At 35.1% G+C, this 20,564-nt stretch overlaps 1 protein-coding gene across 1 annotated transcript in view; it reads right to left on the bottom strand.

The window, feature by feature from the left end:
• Window positions 1-1,528: 1,528 nt before the first annotated feature.
• The window catches only part of LOC148950231 (BTB/POZ domain-containing protein 9-like), a 43,847-nt gene continuing 24,811 nt past the window's right edge, over window positions 1,529-20,564 (bottom strand). Inside the window, exons 5-9 of the mRNA XM_089092250.1 lie at window positions 18,483-18,699; window positions 13,975-14,204; window positions 8,170-8,359; window positions 4,951-5,076; window positions 1,529-1,812 (exon numbers count right to left, since the gene is read on the bottom strand). Of these exons, the coding sequence (XP_088948376.1) occupies window positions 1,650-1,812; window positions 4,951-5,076; window positions 8,170-8,359; window positions 13,975-14,204; window positions 18,483-18,699 (926 nt within the window). The 3' untranslated portion in view covers window positions 1,529-1,649. The remainder of the gene's footprint in view (window positions 1,813-4,950; window positions 5,077-8,169; window positions 8,360-13,974; window positions 14,205-18,482; window positions 18,700-20,564) is intronic.

Here is a 20,564-nt window from a genome sequence, read left to right on the forward strand (position 1 = left end):
ATTATGTATCCTCCTAAGCACATTAAAAAAAATTTTTGAAAGCCAATATTCTTCAAAGTTTTATGAAGAGAATCCTTCAAAAATCAATAAACAATTCCAGTAAAACCATGTTTTGAGCAATTGCAGCTTGAAACTACGAAGTTGAGCGGTAAAAATGATAGTAAACAGTGTATTCTGGATCAATATCACAAATAAGCCGATAATTTGGAGATTACAAAAAGGTCATTACACTACGGCTGATGACCGTATGTCAGTATGCCACCTAACTCAAAAGCTTTTCTTTTGAGGGCTTATGCTTTGATCACTGAGCAACGAGAATAGCAACGCAAAGGGTCTACAATTTAGCTACCAATGTTTTGACTTATCAAACAAAAATCGAAACAAGATAAAAAGAGGAAAGAAGCAATACAAAGAAGAATCAAAAGGTGAACGGTACACAAAAAGGAAAAAGGCAACTTGCGCTAATATGCTGAAGAGCTTTTAAAATCATTGAACATAATTATCACTAGAATCCAAAGAAAATAAAAGCTAGACTAAGAAATTACAGAGCCATGAGATACACAAGAACCATCGTAAAATAGTTACTGATCAGTTGCCACCAAAACCGGATCGTTATACAAGTCAATGAAAAAACAATCGTAATTTGAAACATTTATCAACTACAGAAGGATTTCACATATTAGGCAGAACATGTATATAGCTAATTAATTTCACAGGATGTCTCACAAAATTGCGACATCCTGTGACAAGATTATCTTTGCAGGTATCAATGAAACGACAAATTTTTTTTTTATAACCACTAAACTATAATCAACCTCCCACCTTGTCTTTGAACGGAAAGAAATCCATAAATCAGTCTCTAAAAACGTTCCAGTGATGAGTGCATGACAAACATTGATATACCTACTCTTGAAGGAAATGAGTCATATCCTTCCCAAAAGCAACAAGTTACCATATTACAGAACTGAGATACATCAAAACAATGAAAGCAAACAAATTTGATGTCAGGTCACGGGGATCTGTTCAGCAAAAAGAAGCTTCTTTAATTTTTTTTATTACAGCTCTTTTCACCCCAATAAAATTCTGCTGCGGCACAGTGTTTGAACACAATTCCATGACACAATTTTTAAACAAGTAAATCTCCCCTTACCCCAACTCCCCTTTTTTTTATAAATTGTGATTAGTAATTTTTAGTCACATGAGTAAATTACCTCTGTTTTTTTTTTATTTGGTTTATTCCCTTCCAATTCTAAGACTTTTAATCCTTTGCTGACATTTTTTACAACCCTTTTAACATTAGGATTTGTCGCCGACAAGCTCTATTATAATTGTCTTTGCTTTCTTTTATAGTGTTTATTGTTCCTAAGTACGAATTCAGCCAACCTAAGCTAGTCGATAGAATATTTATGAAATAAATAATATTTTACAGGGGCCAAATATTAGTTTTACCAGTTTGAAGAAAGGTCAATTTCCTTCAAGCCAGCTGATTCAGTTTTTCCAAAACTATCTAAATAATTAGAAAGAATAATTTTGATGCTAAATGTTTATACCAAGTTATTCTAAATGTTTATAAAAATAAAATTTTTCTTTTCAGTGTTCGTAAAGTTTCTTCTTTTTTTTTGCAAAGCTGTGCCGCATAGTTCTAAATATTAGTCGCTAATGCTTTGCTGACTAGCTTCTTGCACGGGTGGTAGGCATTTATCCATATCAACGACTTGGGCAGGACACTCAAAGTGAACACAGTGGAAGACGTCGTTTGCTGTATTGTGTGTACCAACAATTCGTACGTAGCAAAAAGAACGTTTTTCGAATCTGGAAATATACAAAATCATAGAGATTAGACAAACTAAGAGAATGTGATGGTGATTTATATGTATCTATTTATATACCTTTGGAGGGGTACGGGTCCTCCAGCATATATTATAATGACAGTTAACCTAAAACTCTCTTGCCAAACCTAACTGGGTCCAGGGAATACCCAAAAGCAAGCGTAAAAAATATAAACTTTTATTAACCAATGTGCCAAATCAAACGTAAACTTATATGAACTTTTCTGAAGTCTTAGGTTAACTAACAAACTACGGAGGTGAACTACAGGAATGAGCTGACTAATAGTCATATATACACAAAAGAGGTAAACTCGCCTCCTTTACCAACCAGTGTTGACGTGGATCAATCAAATCAATGGAACCCCTAAACTAAATTTAGTATCCATAAATTATAAATCAATGGGTGAGACTCAGCTACCCCATGTGATGACTCACACAGAATTTTGATACCAAGCCAACATATTTTCTCTGGCAAAATTGATACATTTCAAATTCAAAGCGCAAATAAAATTACATATATATATATATATATATATATATATATATATATATATATATATATATATATATATATATATATATTCGATATAGAGATCGTAAAACAGAGAAAAAAAAATTCTGAAGTTTTCAAATCTTCAGTAATTTTCAGATTTTTTTTCTTTTAAAATCTAGCTTACTAAATACCATCAAAAAGACACAAAATGAAACTTCCCTAGTTCTGATTGTAACGTTGTTAGGTAAACTTCAGATCTAATATCAACTTATAATTGTAAGTCAAAAGCATACTTTTTACGTAATTCAGATTCATCTAGAGCGTGGGCTTTATTTTAGTACACTTATTAAGTAAACTAACCATGCAATGTCAACTTATAATTGTAACTGAAAGGCAGACTTTTCGAGTAATGTCAGATTCGTCTAGAGAGTGGACTTGTCACTTCAAGATCCGAGATCCATATTTATGCCTCTTCTAAATTTGTAAGAAATAACCATAGAATAGTCAATATTATAATTTCAAGTCCTGATTTTTCTTGTTTTAAATGAAATTTTCTACTTTGAATATGTTTTCTGGAATTCCAAGCCCATGTAAAGTTTATACCCAAAGACAGAAACAAGTCTGGCTACAATATGACTCATAGGTTGGAGAAGGTAGAGGGAAGTTTCCTGAACGTTGTCATTTACATTTCTACCGGGAGGGGTAGCCAGACCTTAACCATACGGATGGCAAAAAAACGTTAGCGATAACTGTGCCTTCTGGTGCAGGGACACAAAACAAACCCCTGCACAAGAGAAGGAGCGGGGGGGGGTCTTAAATTCCTGTGATCTGACACCTGCGAGAAGGGGTGGTTTGACCTCAACTAGAGTTGGCATGAAACAATATCTAGTGTAATGCTAATTCATTTTGGGAATCAGGTCCTAATCTGGCCTTTCAGGGGAAGAAGTGTCCTTGAAATCTTGTCATCATGACAACCAAGCAAAATAGGTTGTCGGACCGTAATCGAACTTGACGGGAGGTAAAATTAAATATCCTAATTGTATCTTTTGTTTCAGGGTGTGAGAATAGCTATGAAAATTAATGCTTAGAAGACTGAATTAATTAAATTATGAATAAATGAGGATGACAAGTTGATGCTAGGTAGCAAGAAGACCTACCGAGTGGATGGTTTCATTTATCCAGATAGTATTATTAGTAAGTATTATAGACACGGTGATGAAGTTAAAATTAGAATAGCCAAAGTGCATGGAATTATTTGCTGTTTTGAGAGCTTGAAAGAACAGGAGCATAAGTGTTAAAACTAACATCAAGATGCTAGAAGCCATGGCAATGACTGTGGTCCAAAGTGGCTCTAAAATATGGGCGCTTCAAAGGGTTAAGGAAGAAATACTAGATCCTTTCCTCAGAAATTGCCCAAGGATAGCTCTAAGACTACCCTAGGCCAAAAGAGATGATTTGAAGAAATAGGAACTTCATGGGAGGGGTAAAAGCTGAAGTTTTGAACAGTTTGGGGTGGACGTCAATCGTGCACAGCTGTAATGATCTCAAGCAGTTTGATGCTGCAACAAGTTTTCAATAGTTGTGATACTACCAATCCAATCTCTGTGGGGGGAGAGGTCCCTAAATTCTCGTCATCACGAGATTTGCTAGACAGCTTGTCAAATCTCAACCAAAATTGGTAGGAAGTAAGAAAAACTATCTTAGTTGTGGCTTTTAGGGACTAACGCCCCATCTGAGCTCTTTAGGGAGAAGAAGAAGCGAAACCATAAATCCTTGTATTCACCAAAACTTCAAAAAAGCACTTCCAAATATTAATCAAACTTAGTTTAAGATCTGGCATCTTAAATTTTTCTCATTCGGGGTGCTAACATTTTTGCATAAACTGCCTCATTGTGTGTGCAGATTTTCGTCAGCCAATGCTGAACCGAATCTATTTAGCTTCGCAGGGTTTGCTGCGTTTTTCGCTGTCTATTTGGCAAAAATCGTATGAGCCTCCCAATAACGGCCGGGTTTTGTGTATACTATTATTTTGGTTGATTTATTTTTAAAGTTTGTTTATTCTCTCACTGATATGTATTATACGGTGGTCGGTCGTAATAGTGTTGAATTGAAAGAATCAATGTTATTAAATATACATATATATATTTTATGAAATATTTGGTGTTGGTGTTGTACTTTTTTAAAATACTGGGCATGTATGTATGTATTTGAAAAAAAAGCCATCGGGCTAAAAAAAAAAAAAAAAAAAAAAAAAAAACACAAATAGATTAAAAAGAAAAATGTACTTATATATGAATCTTCACGAAATTACTTATAAAGAGATACATCTTTCACGATGTATCATGTACCACACAATACCCTCTTCAAAATTTCAAGGGCTACAAACATCTCTAATGTAACAAGTCGGGACTACTGACCAGTCTTATTTTATAAAGAAGTGTTCAACAGTTCTTCTCTGCTTTATGCTACGAGCTACAAATCTCGTTCAGCTTATAATTATCAAGAAAGAGAGCCGTCAAGATAACCTTAGGTAGCTGATGGCGCAGCAACTCTACAAATTTTGGCCCCATCCCCCCTAAGAAAAACAACCAACAGCAAGAAACAAACAAAACGATAAATAAAGTTTACCTTATATGCTGCCATGATCTGCACCGTTCCCTTGTTTTATCGTGGACCATTGTCCAATCACGACCATTGTCTGAAACCTCGATATAATACGAGTACTGTCTATCATCACAATCCCAAAGCAACATTCTAAAACAATAGAAAATAACCCATCAATGATCCAATGAAACAACTCATGAGTCACAAGCCCCGTCAGGAAATTTACCAAGGGGGAAGGTCAAGTGCTACGAGGGGCATTTTCTGTCACATTTAAACGGGAATAGTTCTCATTTTTCTGTTTTTATACGATTTTTCAATGTATTCTTGTTTCCCAGGCGAGGTCACTACTAAACTTTTTCTGGACTCAGTAGGGCTATCAAAACCTATGATTTATCTACACAAGAAAAGAAGTATGCAGATGTGAGCAAAGCCTCAAATTATAGGGTAGAGCCCAACTCCCACGTTCATGGTTCACCTGCTGGTTTTCCTAGGAGGGAAATAGGGCTTGATAAGCTTGCAAGACTAGAACAAATAGGTTTCTGGCCTGTAAAGATTACCAAGAACACATTCTTATCCCCTATCTGATATTACAACATTTTGAGAGATGCAACCTGTTATCATCATAACCATCATCAACCTCATGGCTACGTTTAATTCTTTTATCATAGTCGACCTATGGAATATCATGGCGGAGGAGGGTATCCGAACAGAGGTGATCAAAATATTTAAAGGAACCTACGACTCTACACTACCTACGCTACCTGCGCTCTGGACTACCTATACTAGCCAAGCTTCTTGACAGCGATACAACGAAACCTGACGTCAAGACAGGAGTCAAACTAGGATTCCCCCCTTTCCCAGTCCTGTTATGCAACGTCAACGAATGGGTAATGGTAAATTCGTTCTATACTTATGAAGGAATGATAGTCAGACAGAACGATGGACACCCAAATGCCCTCACATAACTGGACTTCGCAGGCGATGTAGCCCTTTCGAGTGGTATGTCTACGGAACTCCAGAAAATGGTCAATGATGCTTCCAGCACATCAAGAAAGCTGGTTTCATAGCCGGCAGTCCCAAAAGACAAGTGATGAAAACAAACATCACAAACAACCCAGATATCAAACTGGAGGGTTAAACCATCGGTTCCGCAAGACCGATAGCCAACACGAATGGGAAAAGCATGTGGCACATTTACGAGTATGAAGAGGTCCTTATGGAGAAAGCAAGATATCAGCCTAAAAGCTAAGATGAACTTTCACGAGACAACCATTCGATCCTATAATATCCGAAAAAACTCGTGCCATAGAAGCCTTTAACCATTGTCACATAAGATACATTCCACGTTTCAGCTGATGGTCTCGCACATCAAACGGTAAAATTCAAAGACGCTAACCCCAAACAGAACCCCACTCGGTAATAATGAAAAAACGACAACTGAAATTCCTTCGACACACGCTACGACGACCAAACGAAGTCATCTTACGGTGCCCTCCACCTGCAATCCCCTTCCAACCTGGAAATGGAGAGCCGACGACCAGAGAAAGAACCTTTGACAGACATTCAAGGGTGAACACCATGCTTGGGGTGGTTTCTACCGTCAAGGACGTTGTGCAGAAGAGGCTGCAGCTGAAAGATCATGTTGAACAACGACAATCATTCCTTCGTTAATTGCTATTGGGCAGAATGGATCTTCGTCTGGTTTGCGTCAAAATTAAGTAAGTAAGCAGCCTAAAAGTAGATTTAACGCATTTTTCCTGGTTGCAGCAGTAGCTGTAATCCAGTAAAGAGCAAACCATGACCAATTTCAGCACGACTGCTGAAACACAATGACCATTGGATTGGAATAAAAAGCTTTTTAAAGTACTAAAAAAAAATAGCCTAAAGAGAGAGGAGCTGAGGAGAGGGAAGCTCCCCTCATATACTAAATAATTTCTGTTCGTTTTAAGTTTCAGTTTCGCTTTTTTACTTTCATCAGATAATTTTTATTTAAAAATTAATTCATAAGAAAGCAAAACAACCTTGATATATGAAAATTAAAAAGAGAAAAGAAGAACTACTCCCTTCATTGATTCACTAACAAACAAGCACTTGACTGAGGGCATAACATGATTCCTTAATTTAAAGGAGAAAGGCATGACTGAAAGGCATGACGATGTTCACAGTATAACCAAGGACAGGCTAGAACATGGTTAGTACGTGTTAACGTTGATAAGTACAAATCGAAATAAAGTAGTACAGGGTGAAAGAGAATATTACATGAAAAAAAGAAATAATGATATGACAGCTTGATAAAACATTAAACAGGGTTTATCAGTGACACCTCTGGTCTTTATGGGTTTCAGCACTTGTCTCAAATTTTGCGGTGCACCTCCAATAATTATATGGCAGAACAAATAACATGTATTCATGCTATAAACGTTTCAGGAATTCAATTAAAATATGGTGCAAAAACTAACGTATATGACTAAATGTAACACGAATACAAAACTTGTATGCAAAAGACATGCAAAAATCATTCAAATCTTCCACTGGCTAGCCTGCCGAGGCAAATAAAATCATGCATTAAAGCACGGATTCATTTGCCAGATTAATTTTACCACATATTCCTCAGATTATTGCTAGACAAGCCTTTCTCTGAGAGTCAAGATATATTACTCATTTTTCCTAAGGCTTAATGTTTCAACAACAAATCTTTGCAACACACAACATCTCGCCTCATGAGCTTTCTCTCCGAGTATGAAAGCTCACGGAAGCGTCCAATATACTATGGGTTCAGACTTCTCATTACAATCAACGATTATTTACTTCAGTTACACCAACCTTCCAAAATGATGAAAGTTTTCTTTCGTACTATATTCTTAGTTACCACATGTTTATTCATCCTACTCTGGTTGCATGGTGTAATTGGGGACTGTAGCCTCCTATTTGTTTTCGCAAAAAAAAAAGATAACGATAGTTTCTACAATCACATTGACTTACTTGAAAGGAATAACCACAGCTCATAGATAATTACTGTCGAAATTTTAAGCATGCAAGGATTTTGACTTATTTCAGATTTAGCAAAAAAAGAGGTCAAAGTCATGTTCGATGCAACCAGAATTTTTCTTGAAGAACGTATTCATTTTTTCAGTCTCGTAGAGACGCATCAACTTACTCTTCATGTTAAAGGGAATCAGTATAGTATGAGGGTTGAACACACTCTAAGAATTGCTTGAAATCTATTTTTGGTCACAAGCCTACCTCATTGAATCAGCAGCATAGGGTTGTCCAAGATGAATAACAAGCCATCCTGTTCCAATCTGATGACAGGTGTAGCCATTTTCCCAATCATAATTGGTATAGCTTTCATTTATCAGAGCGTTTCTTGTTCGACTAACTCCTTCAATCATAGCTGCAGAAAGCTTGACAGTGGCAACATTATAAGTAGGACCTAAGAAAAGGGATATTATTTTTTAAAAATCATGTTATTTACAACGAATAAAACAAGCTGAATCTATCAAGTAATAATTTAATAATAGCCAAATGAGTAGCTATAAACAAATGAATTGTTAATTGTTGAAAGGCTCATGTCCTACTTTTCATGACATGGACCAAAGCAAAGAAAATTATCGAGGAAACGTATAATAAATTTATAGATTTATTTGCTATTGTGCCATCAAATGTACATTTCTGGGGGAGGGGGTGGGTTAGGAGCTGTTTCCATTAACCTTAAGCCTTTTTCATTCTTTTTCAGGAAAGGGAGGATCAAATCCTATTGTGATAAACAACTCGTTATTAGCTACTCTTGAGACACAGTCCTAATCTACTCTTCTAATTTTTGGGAGAGGGGGGCGAGGGTGTAGGAGCTATTTCGACTATTGTTAAGCCCTTTAATTTTTTTTTCAGGAAACGGGAGATCAAATCCTAGTGCCATAAACAGCTCGTTATTAGCTACTCTTGTGACACAGTCCTAATCTGCTTTCCCAATTTCTGGAGAGGGGGGGGGGGGGGTATATCCATTATTCTTAAGCCCTTTTCATTTTTTTTCAGAAAACGGGGGATCAAATCCTACTGTGATAAACAGCTCGTTATTAGCTACTCTTGAAACACAGTTTTAATCTGCTTTCCTAATGTCAGCTTATAAGTAAATTCTCAATGTTCTTCACAAGTTCGTGACATGCTTTCCTACATGCAACACCCTCCCTTTGACCAGAAGATGAAGAAAGTGAAGCAAATTCTGCGAGAAAACTTGCTTAAAAATTACCAAAAGAATGCAGGTAACCCATAGTTAATCTCTAAAAGGACACAGAATTGTCTAATTGGGTTTGTGGCAATGGGCTATTGTACTATCAAATGTACAATAAAATCACTCATCGAACTGGAGTCAGAGTTCTTTGAGCTAACAATAAGATTTTTAATTACAGTTCTTCATTATTGGATAAATGCCATTTCAGCCATACACAGGGGAAAACAATTGCCAAAATTGTTGAAAACTGCATGAAATATTTTATGGATATAACTTACCAATAATTATACCAAGTGGCAAATAGGTGGCACCTAAAAGCAGCTGAAGAATGAAAAAAAAGAATAAAGAAAGAAAAATATCTTTATACTGTGTTTTCACAAGGTTGCAGCGAGTCAGCCATTGTTGTTATAGTTCACCCAGAAAGTCATAGTTTCACAAAAGGGCCTATATACCTAAACGAATTCGTAAGTCGTTATTTGTAATTCGAATTTGTAATTCAGATCTTTCTTCACATTAACAGTTTTTACCAGATATATAATTCTCTGAGAGATGATTTACAATTCCCTTATACTTTTCATTTTTGAATATAAAACACTTCTCGCCAGTATTATGATAGACTGATAGCTAAAGGTTTTCAATGACTTACTTCAAAGTTTGGAATGCAGAAAACAAACATATCGGATTGTTTGCACTTCTTTGCGCCTAAACGACTTAATATGTTTTAGACATGTGCGCTTCAAGCATAAAAAGTGTAAGAGGGCGTCAAGTAGTATTGTAGTGATTAGAGGACGTCACTGAGTTTTGTCTTAAACAGGGGGACACGAACATGATTTATTTCTTCAAACTATAAATTAAGTTACAATCATGTGTTGTGAAAAATATGCAATGATGCATGAACGCTTAATGTCATTGCATAAAGTTTATTCAGAAAAAAAAACCTATTAACACTAAAAATGAACCTTTGTTTATAAAATATGTGCCAATAAAACATATTTGAGATCTATTTTACAAAAAAAACTAAGTGCTTTGCTTATTTTATATAGTCGTAAATTAACGCAACAAAACGAGAATTTCTTATTATGCATTGCTTTGTTCTGTGTATCATTATACAAAGGACCGTATAGTTCTATACATAGGAAGGTGCCCATCCTCTCATTTTACCCCTGCAAACATCTCCCTCTATAATTTCTCAGCTTAGGCATCCTGTAAACATGCATACAGGATGCCTAAGCTGATCAAACAATTTGTGGTAACGAACTGTAAATAAGGAGCGACTCGGCCCAATTAAAAATAAAAAGAAAAAAGGCTCATGTTTCCCTCAAACAACGAAAAATCTAAAATGAAGGAAAGGTATGCTCAGAGTTGGCCCGATAGCCACTATATACCTGATTCAAGTTTGGTAAGAAAGAGTGTGAAAAACATAACCGAACAAAATAAAACTTAGCGCATACAGACATCGAACACATTATGATACCGATAGAGATCTATACTGAATTCGTGAAAAAAAAAACAAAAAACAAAAAAACAATAACAACAAAAGCAATAAACGAGCATTTCCTATCGAACTTTATATAAGTTGGAAAGCAATCATAGACAATTTACGGGTAATATCCAAAATTCAAAAATCCAATCAAATTAATTAATCAAACAGTTAAGAAGAATATTATTCAAGAACACGAATGAAGCAAGTATCGTAAGCTATTTAATCAAGGAGGCACACTTGTGCCTCTATAAAGAGGCGACCCACCACAATGTTAAGCGATTTCAGGTCCTAGAGGTCGCAGAGAGACGGCGGTAATCGCATTTTGTAGCCCAAGCTCAAACTAAGAAACTTGCAAAATTTCATCCTCCTCCGACTTTATCTTCATGGGGTAAACTGGGCCGGAAGTTTCGACCCTCCCACCACAGTCCCCCTTTAACGTTGTCCGATTGGGCTGAAATTTAGAGGTTAAGCTTTCCCCGGGCCCAGGAGCTTATCCTCGAAATTTCAGCTCAATCCGATCACTCCTTCCCTGTTTTCAAAAAACCAAATATAGCCACTTAAAATTCATTTCGTTTTTTTTTCTTATCCACAACTACGGGCCACAGTTGGCAACTGATCCGGGTGAATGAGGACTCATTCGAAGTAGAATTCGACCTGTTAGGGTCTGTTGATATTTTCAGACCGAAAATATTATCCCCCGAATTTACATTTACGAAAAACCTCGTTTTCCTATAATAGCCCATGTTAATTTTTCCTACCACAACCCCCCTTTAACGTTGTCTGATCGGGCTGAAATTTAGAGGATAAGCTTTTCTGGGGACTGGGAGCTTATCCTCGAAATTTCAGCTCAATCTGATCACTCCTTCCCTGTTTTCCAAAAACCAAATATCAAGTTTTTGTGGGGATTTGCTTGCGTTAAAAATAGATTCCCCTTACTAAAAAACAATCATAGTTGTGTTTTTTTAGTGCAGCGGTCGAGACTCCTGACTGTCAGGCGGAAAACCCGGGTTCGATTCACCGTCACAGCAAATTTTCTATATACTGAATTTAAAATCTAAAAAAGAAACTCAGTTTCTTTTTTAAATTATTTGAAAAAAATTACGTTTTCTAAAGTGTTAAAGAGGCTGAGTTACAAGGTCGACCCTTAAAACACCCTGTCGAGAAAGAAAAGAATAATACACATTCATCTAAAAGTTAGTCAAGCAATAATGAGTAATAAACTGTACAAAAACGTGCAGAAATTATTTGAAAAAAAACTACGTTTTCTGAAGAGTTAAAGAGGTTGAGTTACAAGGTCGAACCTTAAAACGTACGGGGATTAGGAGGCACAGTTGGGGGGCTGCCGCCCCCAAACCCCCGCTTTCGCAGCCTTTATATATAAAAAAAGTTTTTTAAACTGAAAGTAAGGAGCGACATTAAATCTTAAAACGAACATAAATTATTCCGTATATGAAAGGGGCTGTGCCCTCCTCAACGCCTCGCTCTTTACGCTAAAGTTTTTACTGTTTAAAAAAAAGAGTTGTGAGAAAGTCAAACTTTAGCGTAAAGAGCGAGGCGTTGAGGAGGGCACAGCCCCTTTCATATACGGAATAATTTCTGTTCGTTTTAAGATTTAATGTTGCTCCTTACTTTCACTATAAAGAGCTTTTTTTTTTATTTAAAGGCAGCGAACGCATGGATTGAGGGGGGCGGAACCCCCCCAACTGTGCCTCCTAATACCTGTACGTTTTAAGGTTCGACCTTGTAACTCAGCCTCTTTAACTCTTTAGAAAACGTAGTTTTTTTCAAATAATTCTTAAGATAGGATGAACTTCTTGTTGGATTAATTAGAAGCGCAAGTTTTATTTGTGGCGGTAGAAGATCTGATATCCCCCTCTGGTGAATGTTCTAATGACATAAATGGACCTCGTCTCCCCCAAATAGACCGGATCGGTTACTGAATCGCAAAAACGCAGCTAAAACACTTGTTCTTTGTTCGTATGAAATTTGGTTCATATCCGATAACCTGTTCTAATAGTAATAGGTGTGACAAGAATTTTAGGATCCTCTCGCCCACAGAGGTCATATGGGCAGAACAAAGGACTACCACAAAGGACAACCAAAAGACAGAACAAGGAGTGCTTCTGTTATTAACGACTATGTTTGGTCAATATCTTATAGCCCCTCTACTACATGTCCTTATGACAAGATTTTAGGGAAAGATTTTGATCCTCACCCAAGACCGTACCCAGAGGGGGGCCAGGGGGGTTTGAACCCCTCTCGAAATGTTTGTTTGACTCGTAAAAACGTAACAAAATGGATATAAACAAATTTTGCATGCGTTTTTTGTCCCCCCCCCCGAAAAAAATCATTGAGTAAAAAAACCCTCCCCCAAAAAAAATTCTGGGTACGGCCTTGCCCTCACCCGTCGTACCAAACGGTCACAGTAGTTACAAATCCCCAAAATGAATAGCTAGAACACTAGCTCTTACTTTTTACAAACTTTACTTGAGATCCGACCACCTTTTCTGGTAAATAATCTCTTCCAATACAGCCCTTTGATTTACAACTAATGGTACATTAAGTTACACTTAACTTTTCGGTAGATGCCCAGATGACATCGAATTTAGGAGCATTTTCTCTCAACAGATATTGGAGTATGTCTGAACAACCACAAGGCCCAAGCAGGACATTCGCTCTTAATTCCCACTAAATTTGATTGAGATCTGATAACCTTTTCTAGTATATATTTTGACGACAAATATTAGGGACCTACAATAGTACTGCTACAAACGTTACATTAAGCAACCTGGGGCTAACACACAGAGAAATAACCTACCTCAGACTTTGTTTAAATCCACAACTTTTCCCACTTCCAATGAAATTCCAAAGACTTTAGAGCAGTTGATACGTTAATCAATCTTAATTTAAAGATTTATTAATGTTAAACACGGTATCTAGCTTAAGTGATACGCATCTAGAAATCTAGAAATTGTTTTACGATATCTAGTTGGTAAAGGAGCTTTTGGGACATCTCTATATATTATACACGTACTATAGTAAAAAGAAAAGCTGCACTTTATGGTATGCTGGTGAGAACGTCTAGAAGACAAACAAAAATAATAATTTTATAAATTCACTTTAAAGATAAAATATTAGCCTTCTTCTGGGCAAAGAGTTTGCCGTCTATTGCCACATATCATGGTACTTCAACACTAAAAGTTTAAACTAAAATTCGTAAAAAAAAAAAAAAAAAAAAAAAAAAAAAAAACGAGTCTAGAGGAAAATTCAAACATTATCTACTTGTATTATTCAGAATTTAAAATAAATAAATAAAAAATCGTAAAAAATACTATACCAATAATTCCATTTTCAAGCTCAGGAATGTCGGACGCATAAGAGGCTTGAAAAGCGACAGCGTGAAATGTCCTATTAACACTATTGAAAGTTCCGATAATTCGAATATAACGAACAACCTTCTCTTGAAAATAGAGATATTGCCAAGATCTACAATGTACACCGGTGTGATCAATGACTCTGGTCCATTGCGAATCATCAATACTCACTTCTATATAATACGAGTACATCCTAAAATATATTTTTTTTTGTTATACTATTTGTATGAAATGATAAATTCATTTTAATACAAACTTAAACTATTCATAAGCGATGTATGTACACATGAGAGGGGGCGGGGAGTATGTCCTCCCTTAAAGTTGACCAGAATACCCCCCCCCGTCCCCGAAGCAAAAAAAACTAGCCTAAATATTCACTTTCTGGCTGTTTTTAACCCTTATAAATAATTATCTACATCCTTCTACCCCGAGGAACGGACTGGTGCGTGCATGTCATAAACTGTCCGAAATATTTCTTGGAATTGCAAACCACTAAACTTTAAATATTTGATGCCTTTAGATTTTACCTACTGAGTTTGAAGACCGCGAACTAACGTCTATGCATATTAACTGGCATAACCTACCTAAAATAAATGAATGCCAGAAACGAAAATCTAATGACAGCATAGAAAATAGTCTACATTTATTCCTGTATTTCACATTAATGGTATTTTTTAAACGACTAAATATTTTCCTAAACAACTGATCAGCCTATGAGTCTTACGGTGTTAACTGCGGTATATGTACAAAAATTCATGATTTTTGGTCATTAGATTAGCTAGACATGAGGCTTGCCCATGGATTCATTCTTGGGGGGGGGACCACAACAGAAATCTAGGAGCAAAAGCTGCATAAAACTAGGTAGAAAAACTCCTTTCAGGATATACTCTCCATTAAAAATAAGTTACACAGATTTAAAACTACACAAGATTCATACTCCACATTCCGGCACGCGCGATTCCGATGTACACATAACGGGAAGCCTATGGAGAAACCTGTTTCTTTTTGTTTTTGTTTTTGTCAGACCACTAGCAACTAAACTAAGGTTCTGACGTATATTCCCAGGGTCAGTACGCGCGGTATCAAATGCGTGTCACGTTTGGAAAAAGAAGACACTACAGTCTACAGTGAGCCTTACTAATAGAAAATGGCAAAGTAGCAAAAATCTTTAATAGTACATGGGCATTGGGGAATAGGCTACCGTTATAAGTATTAAGGGTGTTTACTTCATTTTTAGGCAGCCACATTATATGCAGGGACGGATTTAGAGCTTTGACACTTCTCCCACTTCATTTTTGCGAGATTACCAGGGAAATCCCCGAGGGATCGGGGATAGTGGAAGCACTATCCGACAGTTTATAAGTGGCTACGGAGTTCCTGTGTCATTTTAAAACCACTTTTCTGTGAATAGACAGCGCAACGGCGGAGCGCATTTGGCACTTTTGCGATATATCACATCAGTCTAGTTTTTGTTAAAAAAAAATCACTCAGTGGTAATTTATTGCGGCCCCTAAAACCCCTTTTCTGTGAAAAGACAGCGCGACGGCGGAGTACACCTGGGACTTATACGATAAATCACATCAGTCCAGTTTTTGTTAAGAAAAAAAAATCACTCACTGGTAATTTATTGCAGTCCCTGGCATCTTGCGTCCCTAGGCCCGGGCCTATTATTATATCCAGGCCTGATTCTATGAGCCGGTTTACATATTACTTGAGTCTGAACTGACTCAAATCAGCAAGCTATTATACCAAACTACTAAGGCTTCAATTCTGCTGTTAAACGGCTCAACTGAATATTGGGCAAATACCTTCCATAAAACTAAAAAAGCTTTCCGAATCTTCTGAAGAGACGAGGCTACCAGTAGGCAACTGAATTTTAAACAAGAAAATAATAATCATAATAATTTAATTCTATGTACTAACAGCTAAGATGATATGTTACAAAAAAACCTTTGCCATAGGACTACTAAGCGAAGGGTGGTAGAGTTGTCATATGTATGAGAAAATAAATAATACAGAAACAATATTCAAAAGAAAATATGCCTCGACAGTAAAGAAACATACAAAAAGTCACAGTCCTCAGTCTGGTTACAGTCCTGTTTGTAGTTTATATCCCGAGGGTTTTGTTGCCAACATGGTTGCCAAGTATTTGGTGCTAGGTTCTGGTTACATATTTCTATACTGTCAAGAATATTCACCGTTTTCAAACATTACTTCAACTTATTGACGTATTTGGCTTGACGACAAAGTCGATATTAAGTTAAAAAAAAATAAAAAAATAAAAGCAGCTGTCTAGGTCTATGGGTTGAAGCTTCAGCTTATCAACAAAGGCCCTTATTTCGAGTCCTACCGGCATACGCCTCAATACAGAAATTGCTTAAGGAGGTTGAGTGACGTCATATCCGTTCAACACACAGTGAAAATAAAGATGACTTGTAAGAAAAAAAATTTTCCATTTTAGATATTAAATTTTTCAGTTTTTCTTAACTTTTAAGGCTTTTGAGGATCTAGGCCTGAACTTCCTTCAGCTTGTGCCTATATTTACTTTATATGAGGGGTCTGATGGATAATAAATGTTGATTTTAGAGTATCAAGTTGCATTCACATTGAAGGAGTAGTGGATATACAGGATTTTTAGAGGTAATGGGGATTAGAAAGCATGAATAATAGGGCTGAAACAAGTTGGAGGAACAAAAGACGAATACATTTGACGAAAAAATGAACAATATGACTTAAAATCAATTCCATTTGAAAGTGGAAAATTTTGATGTTTTTAACCATGATGGGTAAACCCGAAGAATCATTCTAGGAGGAAAGAGAAATGGCTTTCTAGGAAGAGCTTTGACCCTCTATTTCACATATAACCAAGTCAAAATTATTAATACCATAAATAAATTAAAAAGCATCCTTGAATTTTGCTATTTCCTGAGAAGAGAGGCTCATTGACTTCACACAAACTTATCAGGAAAAAACAATTAAGGTGACAATAAATCATCAAATGCGCGTTTTAAAACTGCAAAGTAGTGATTTTTCAACCTTAATACTGCCAAAAAAATTCCAAACAGACAATTAGATATATTTTAAATACGGGAAAAATTCTTTATAAACTCATCACAATACATAATTTTGTCTAATATTTAGAATATTTTTAACTACGTAACTAGCAAGCTTGTTTGGAATAAAGATTTTGCGTCCCTTCTGTTCCTAGTTTTAATGATCTATTTCTTGATCTATTTATTCTTGACACTGGATGTAACTTCACCAGATCCCGGATGGTGACTTATAAGGCCGGTGCGTTACTTGGACGATTATTTTGTTCCGAATCCTTTCTGTTACTAGTTTCATGACTTGGTAGTTTGAAAACTGTTTTTCTTTTAAATTAAAACAAAGAAATGAATCTGAAAATGACAAACAGGTCTATGGCCAATAAAAGGAAACGAAGAGAATAATAATCAAAAGAATATTTCCCCCGCATAGAACAAGACGGCTTAAGCGTAAAAACAAAAACAAAACAACTAGAATCTAAAGCTAAAATAATATAGATACAAATTTATTGTTACCAAAATATCCAGTTTTGAGGAATAAATTTACCGCGTAGGACATTTTTTAAATAACAATTTTTAAGCACTGTATACAAAGATACACATATTAAGAACTGACAAGCACATTCAGTTCATTGAACATGAAATACAGAAATAAGCCTGCGAACCTCATTGCGAACCTCAAAACAAAAACCTCATTGTTTTCTTTTTTGCAGTTTTTCTTTTAAAATTACTAAAAAAAACTTTATAATAGTTACAATAAAATATATTTATTCCATGAATACTTATTAACATTCGAACTCAATACTTTTAATTCTGAGGTCAAATGGATGTTGTCTAAAATAAATTAAACAAGACTAAAGGAAAAGCACAACTAACCTTAAATCCTTAATATACAAAAATCGAAATTTTTCAATTATTTCAATATACTACTTTTATGAGAATAAAAATAGGTACAATTAAAAAAAAAAATATCCTTGAATTTTACCAACATTAAATATCAATAGTTTAAATCACATCCAATGATATGCAAAATATAATGCCCAATGGACTAATACTATAATAATAAGACAAGGAGTAACGATATTATGCTTGCCATGATGATAGCATTGTACGTTAGAAGACAGCGTACTTGTGTTCGTTTAGCAGTCAATTTAAGCAATCAATTAAGGTTATTTTCAATTTCCTTTAATTATCTTTTGTGAAGGCTAAATGTTTTGTAGAAGAATGCTTTTAAATTGAGACGTTCATAAGAACATTTTTGAAAGAAAAAGAAGTCAGAACAGTACAAGTATAAATTCATCGGCTTCCAAGTAATTACCCAGTAGGACATCCGTATCATATTCCATTTTCTCTGGCTTGAATAGTCTAGTCGTCAATTGGAAGTTGCCTAAAATTAAGTAAGTAAAATTCAAGTGAAGACTTCTTACCTTAAATCTCTATCCCAAAGTAGCATTTTAAAGTGATTCAATATATGAGGGGCTCCAAGTTTAATTTTAATACCCTTCGTGCCTTCCTCAATGGGGTGCCGAGTATAGCCTCTCTCTGAGTCATAGTTAGAGATATCACCATCTAACAGTGCAGACTTCATTTCACCTTCTTCAACAGTTGCCCCATACCGAGTAGTGGCAACATTTTCGTCTGGTTCTTCAAAAAATAAAAAATATATATATATATATATATATAAATAATTTCTGAGACCACACTGGCTAATCATGATAAAACAAAAATCGCGGAGAAAGGAAGAAAAAGATGACAATTACCCTTTGACCGTTACTAAGAAAGAGTCGTCAAATTTCAGTTTTGTGTTTTTATTTTAAGGTTTGTTTTTTATATTTTTATTAGTTTTATTCTGCACCTAGGACGGTCAAGCGGAGGTCTTGACCGACTTATTTGCATTATTTTTTCAAGTTTTTCACTGGCTGTTAATTTTCCTCGTTTTCTTCCTTTCTTCGCAATTTTATGTTTTATATATATATATATATATATATATATATATATATATATATATATATATATATATATATATATATATATATATATATATATATATATATATATATATATATATAAAGAAAGATTAATCTAGATAGTGATACCCAGGGAAAAAAGTTGGGATTTAAACGCTCATTGTCTGGGGGATCACAGGAAGTCTACCCATGCAATTTAATCGTTTTCTTAATTTATATGATATGATATGCTTTAAAAAATCTGCCATTGGTGGAACTCAAACCTATGAACTTTAGTATTCAATGCCTGTGTCCAATTACTGGAATGCGACCCCATGCCTCAGAAAACATGACACTCAAATAAGGGATACAACGTCTCACTCATATGGTCCCCTCACAACGAATTTAAATTTATACTCTCCTCAAAATAAATTATTTTTTGTACACTCATTATAGCAAATCTATTTTTCATTTAAGTATTATCATTTATAACAACCAGAATTTTTTTTTACACACATCAATTCTCCCTTTGTCTTTATCTTCAAACGGGAAAAATTTATTGCTTCCCAGATTACGCAATATATATATATGCAAAACTAGCTCAAATAATAATTGTGCCATCTTCCAATAATTGTAGAGTTCCTAAAATTTCCGATTTACTGAAAGCACAAAACTAACTCCCCAAAAACAGAATGTTCTAAAGTTCCTTTATAAACTCATTAGAAAATAATAGGCTATATTTATGAGTAACCTGCAGAAATAAAAAGCTAATTTATTAGGCTCTCAATAGTCATTCATCGGCCATAATATTGACAACTTTTAGTATACAATTATATTCCTCTAAAAACAGTCAAACGATTTCTAGTGAAGGCCTAGTTATTTGAATTCTACATATATTGGAAAATATTACGAACCAGTTTATTTGAGCTAGTTTTGTATATGTCTCTTCCGTACTGTGCAAAGCAACCATTTTTGTTCGTTTAAAATTTCAACTTAGATCTTTACTTCCGTGTGACTTTTTTCAAAACTAATTTTTATATTTTTTTTTAAATATACAAAATTAGTCTTACAAAAATGTATAGTGTTATTTTTTATTTTCTGAAAATGATAAATATTTGGAAATATTTTTATCGTCATTACACACAAGAAAGGTAAAATACGTAGATCTTAATCATACTCAAAGAACTGATCTATAAATTTTTTAGTTTAATTTTAGTATAACTATTATAAAGATCACTTTTTTGGTCACTATTTTTCATTTTGATTCCATGTCTCTCAGAAGTAGAGAAAACTAATACCTCAATAAAACTTTTGAAAGTGGTCAATTGCCAATTTTTGAAGCAATCTATTTAGTTTATTACAACGATCTTTTAAATAGACAAACTAATAAATGACTCATCATTAGCCAGTCAATATATTTGACATAAATAAATATAGAAGGAAAAAAAATGTTTTAGAATAAAAGAGAAAAATTTCAAATGCAATTCAACAATTCGTTACCACAAGGTGAGCTAATCTCATATGGTGGAATCATCCCGGAGTAGAGTAAAATCGCCACGGTGT

This window comes from Artemia sp. Qi Xiang Cuo, chromosome 7 (genome assembly GCF_049724085.1).
Source record: "Artemia sp. Qi Xiang Cuo chromosome 7, ASM4972408v1, whole genome shotgun sequence".
NCBI classification, from domain to species: Eukaryota; Metazoa; Arthropoda; class Branchiopoda; order Anostraca; family Artemiidae; genus Artemia; species Artemia sp. Qi Xiang Cuo.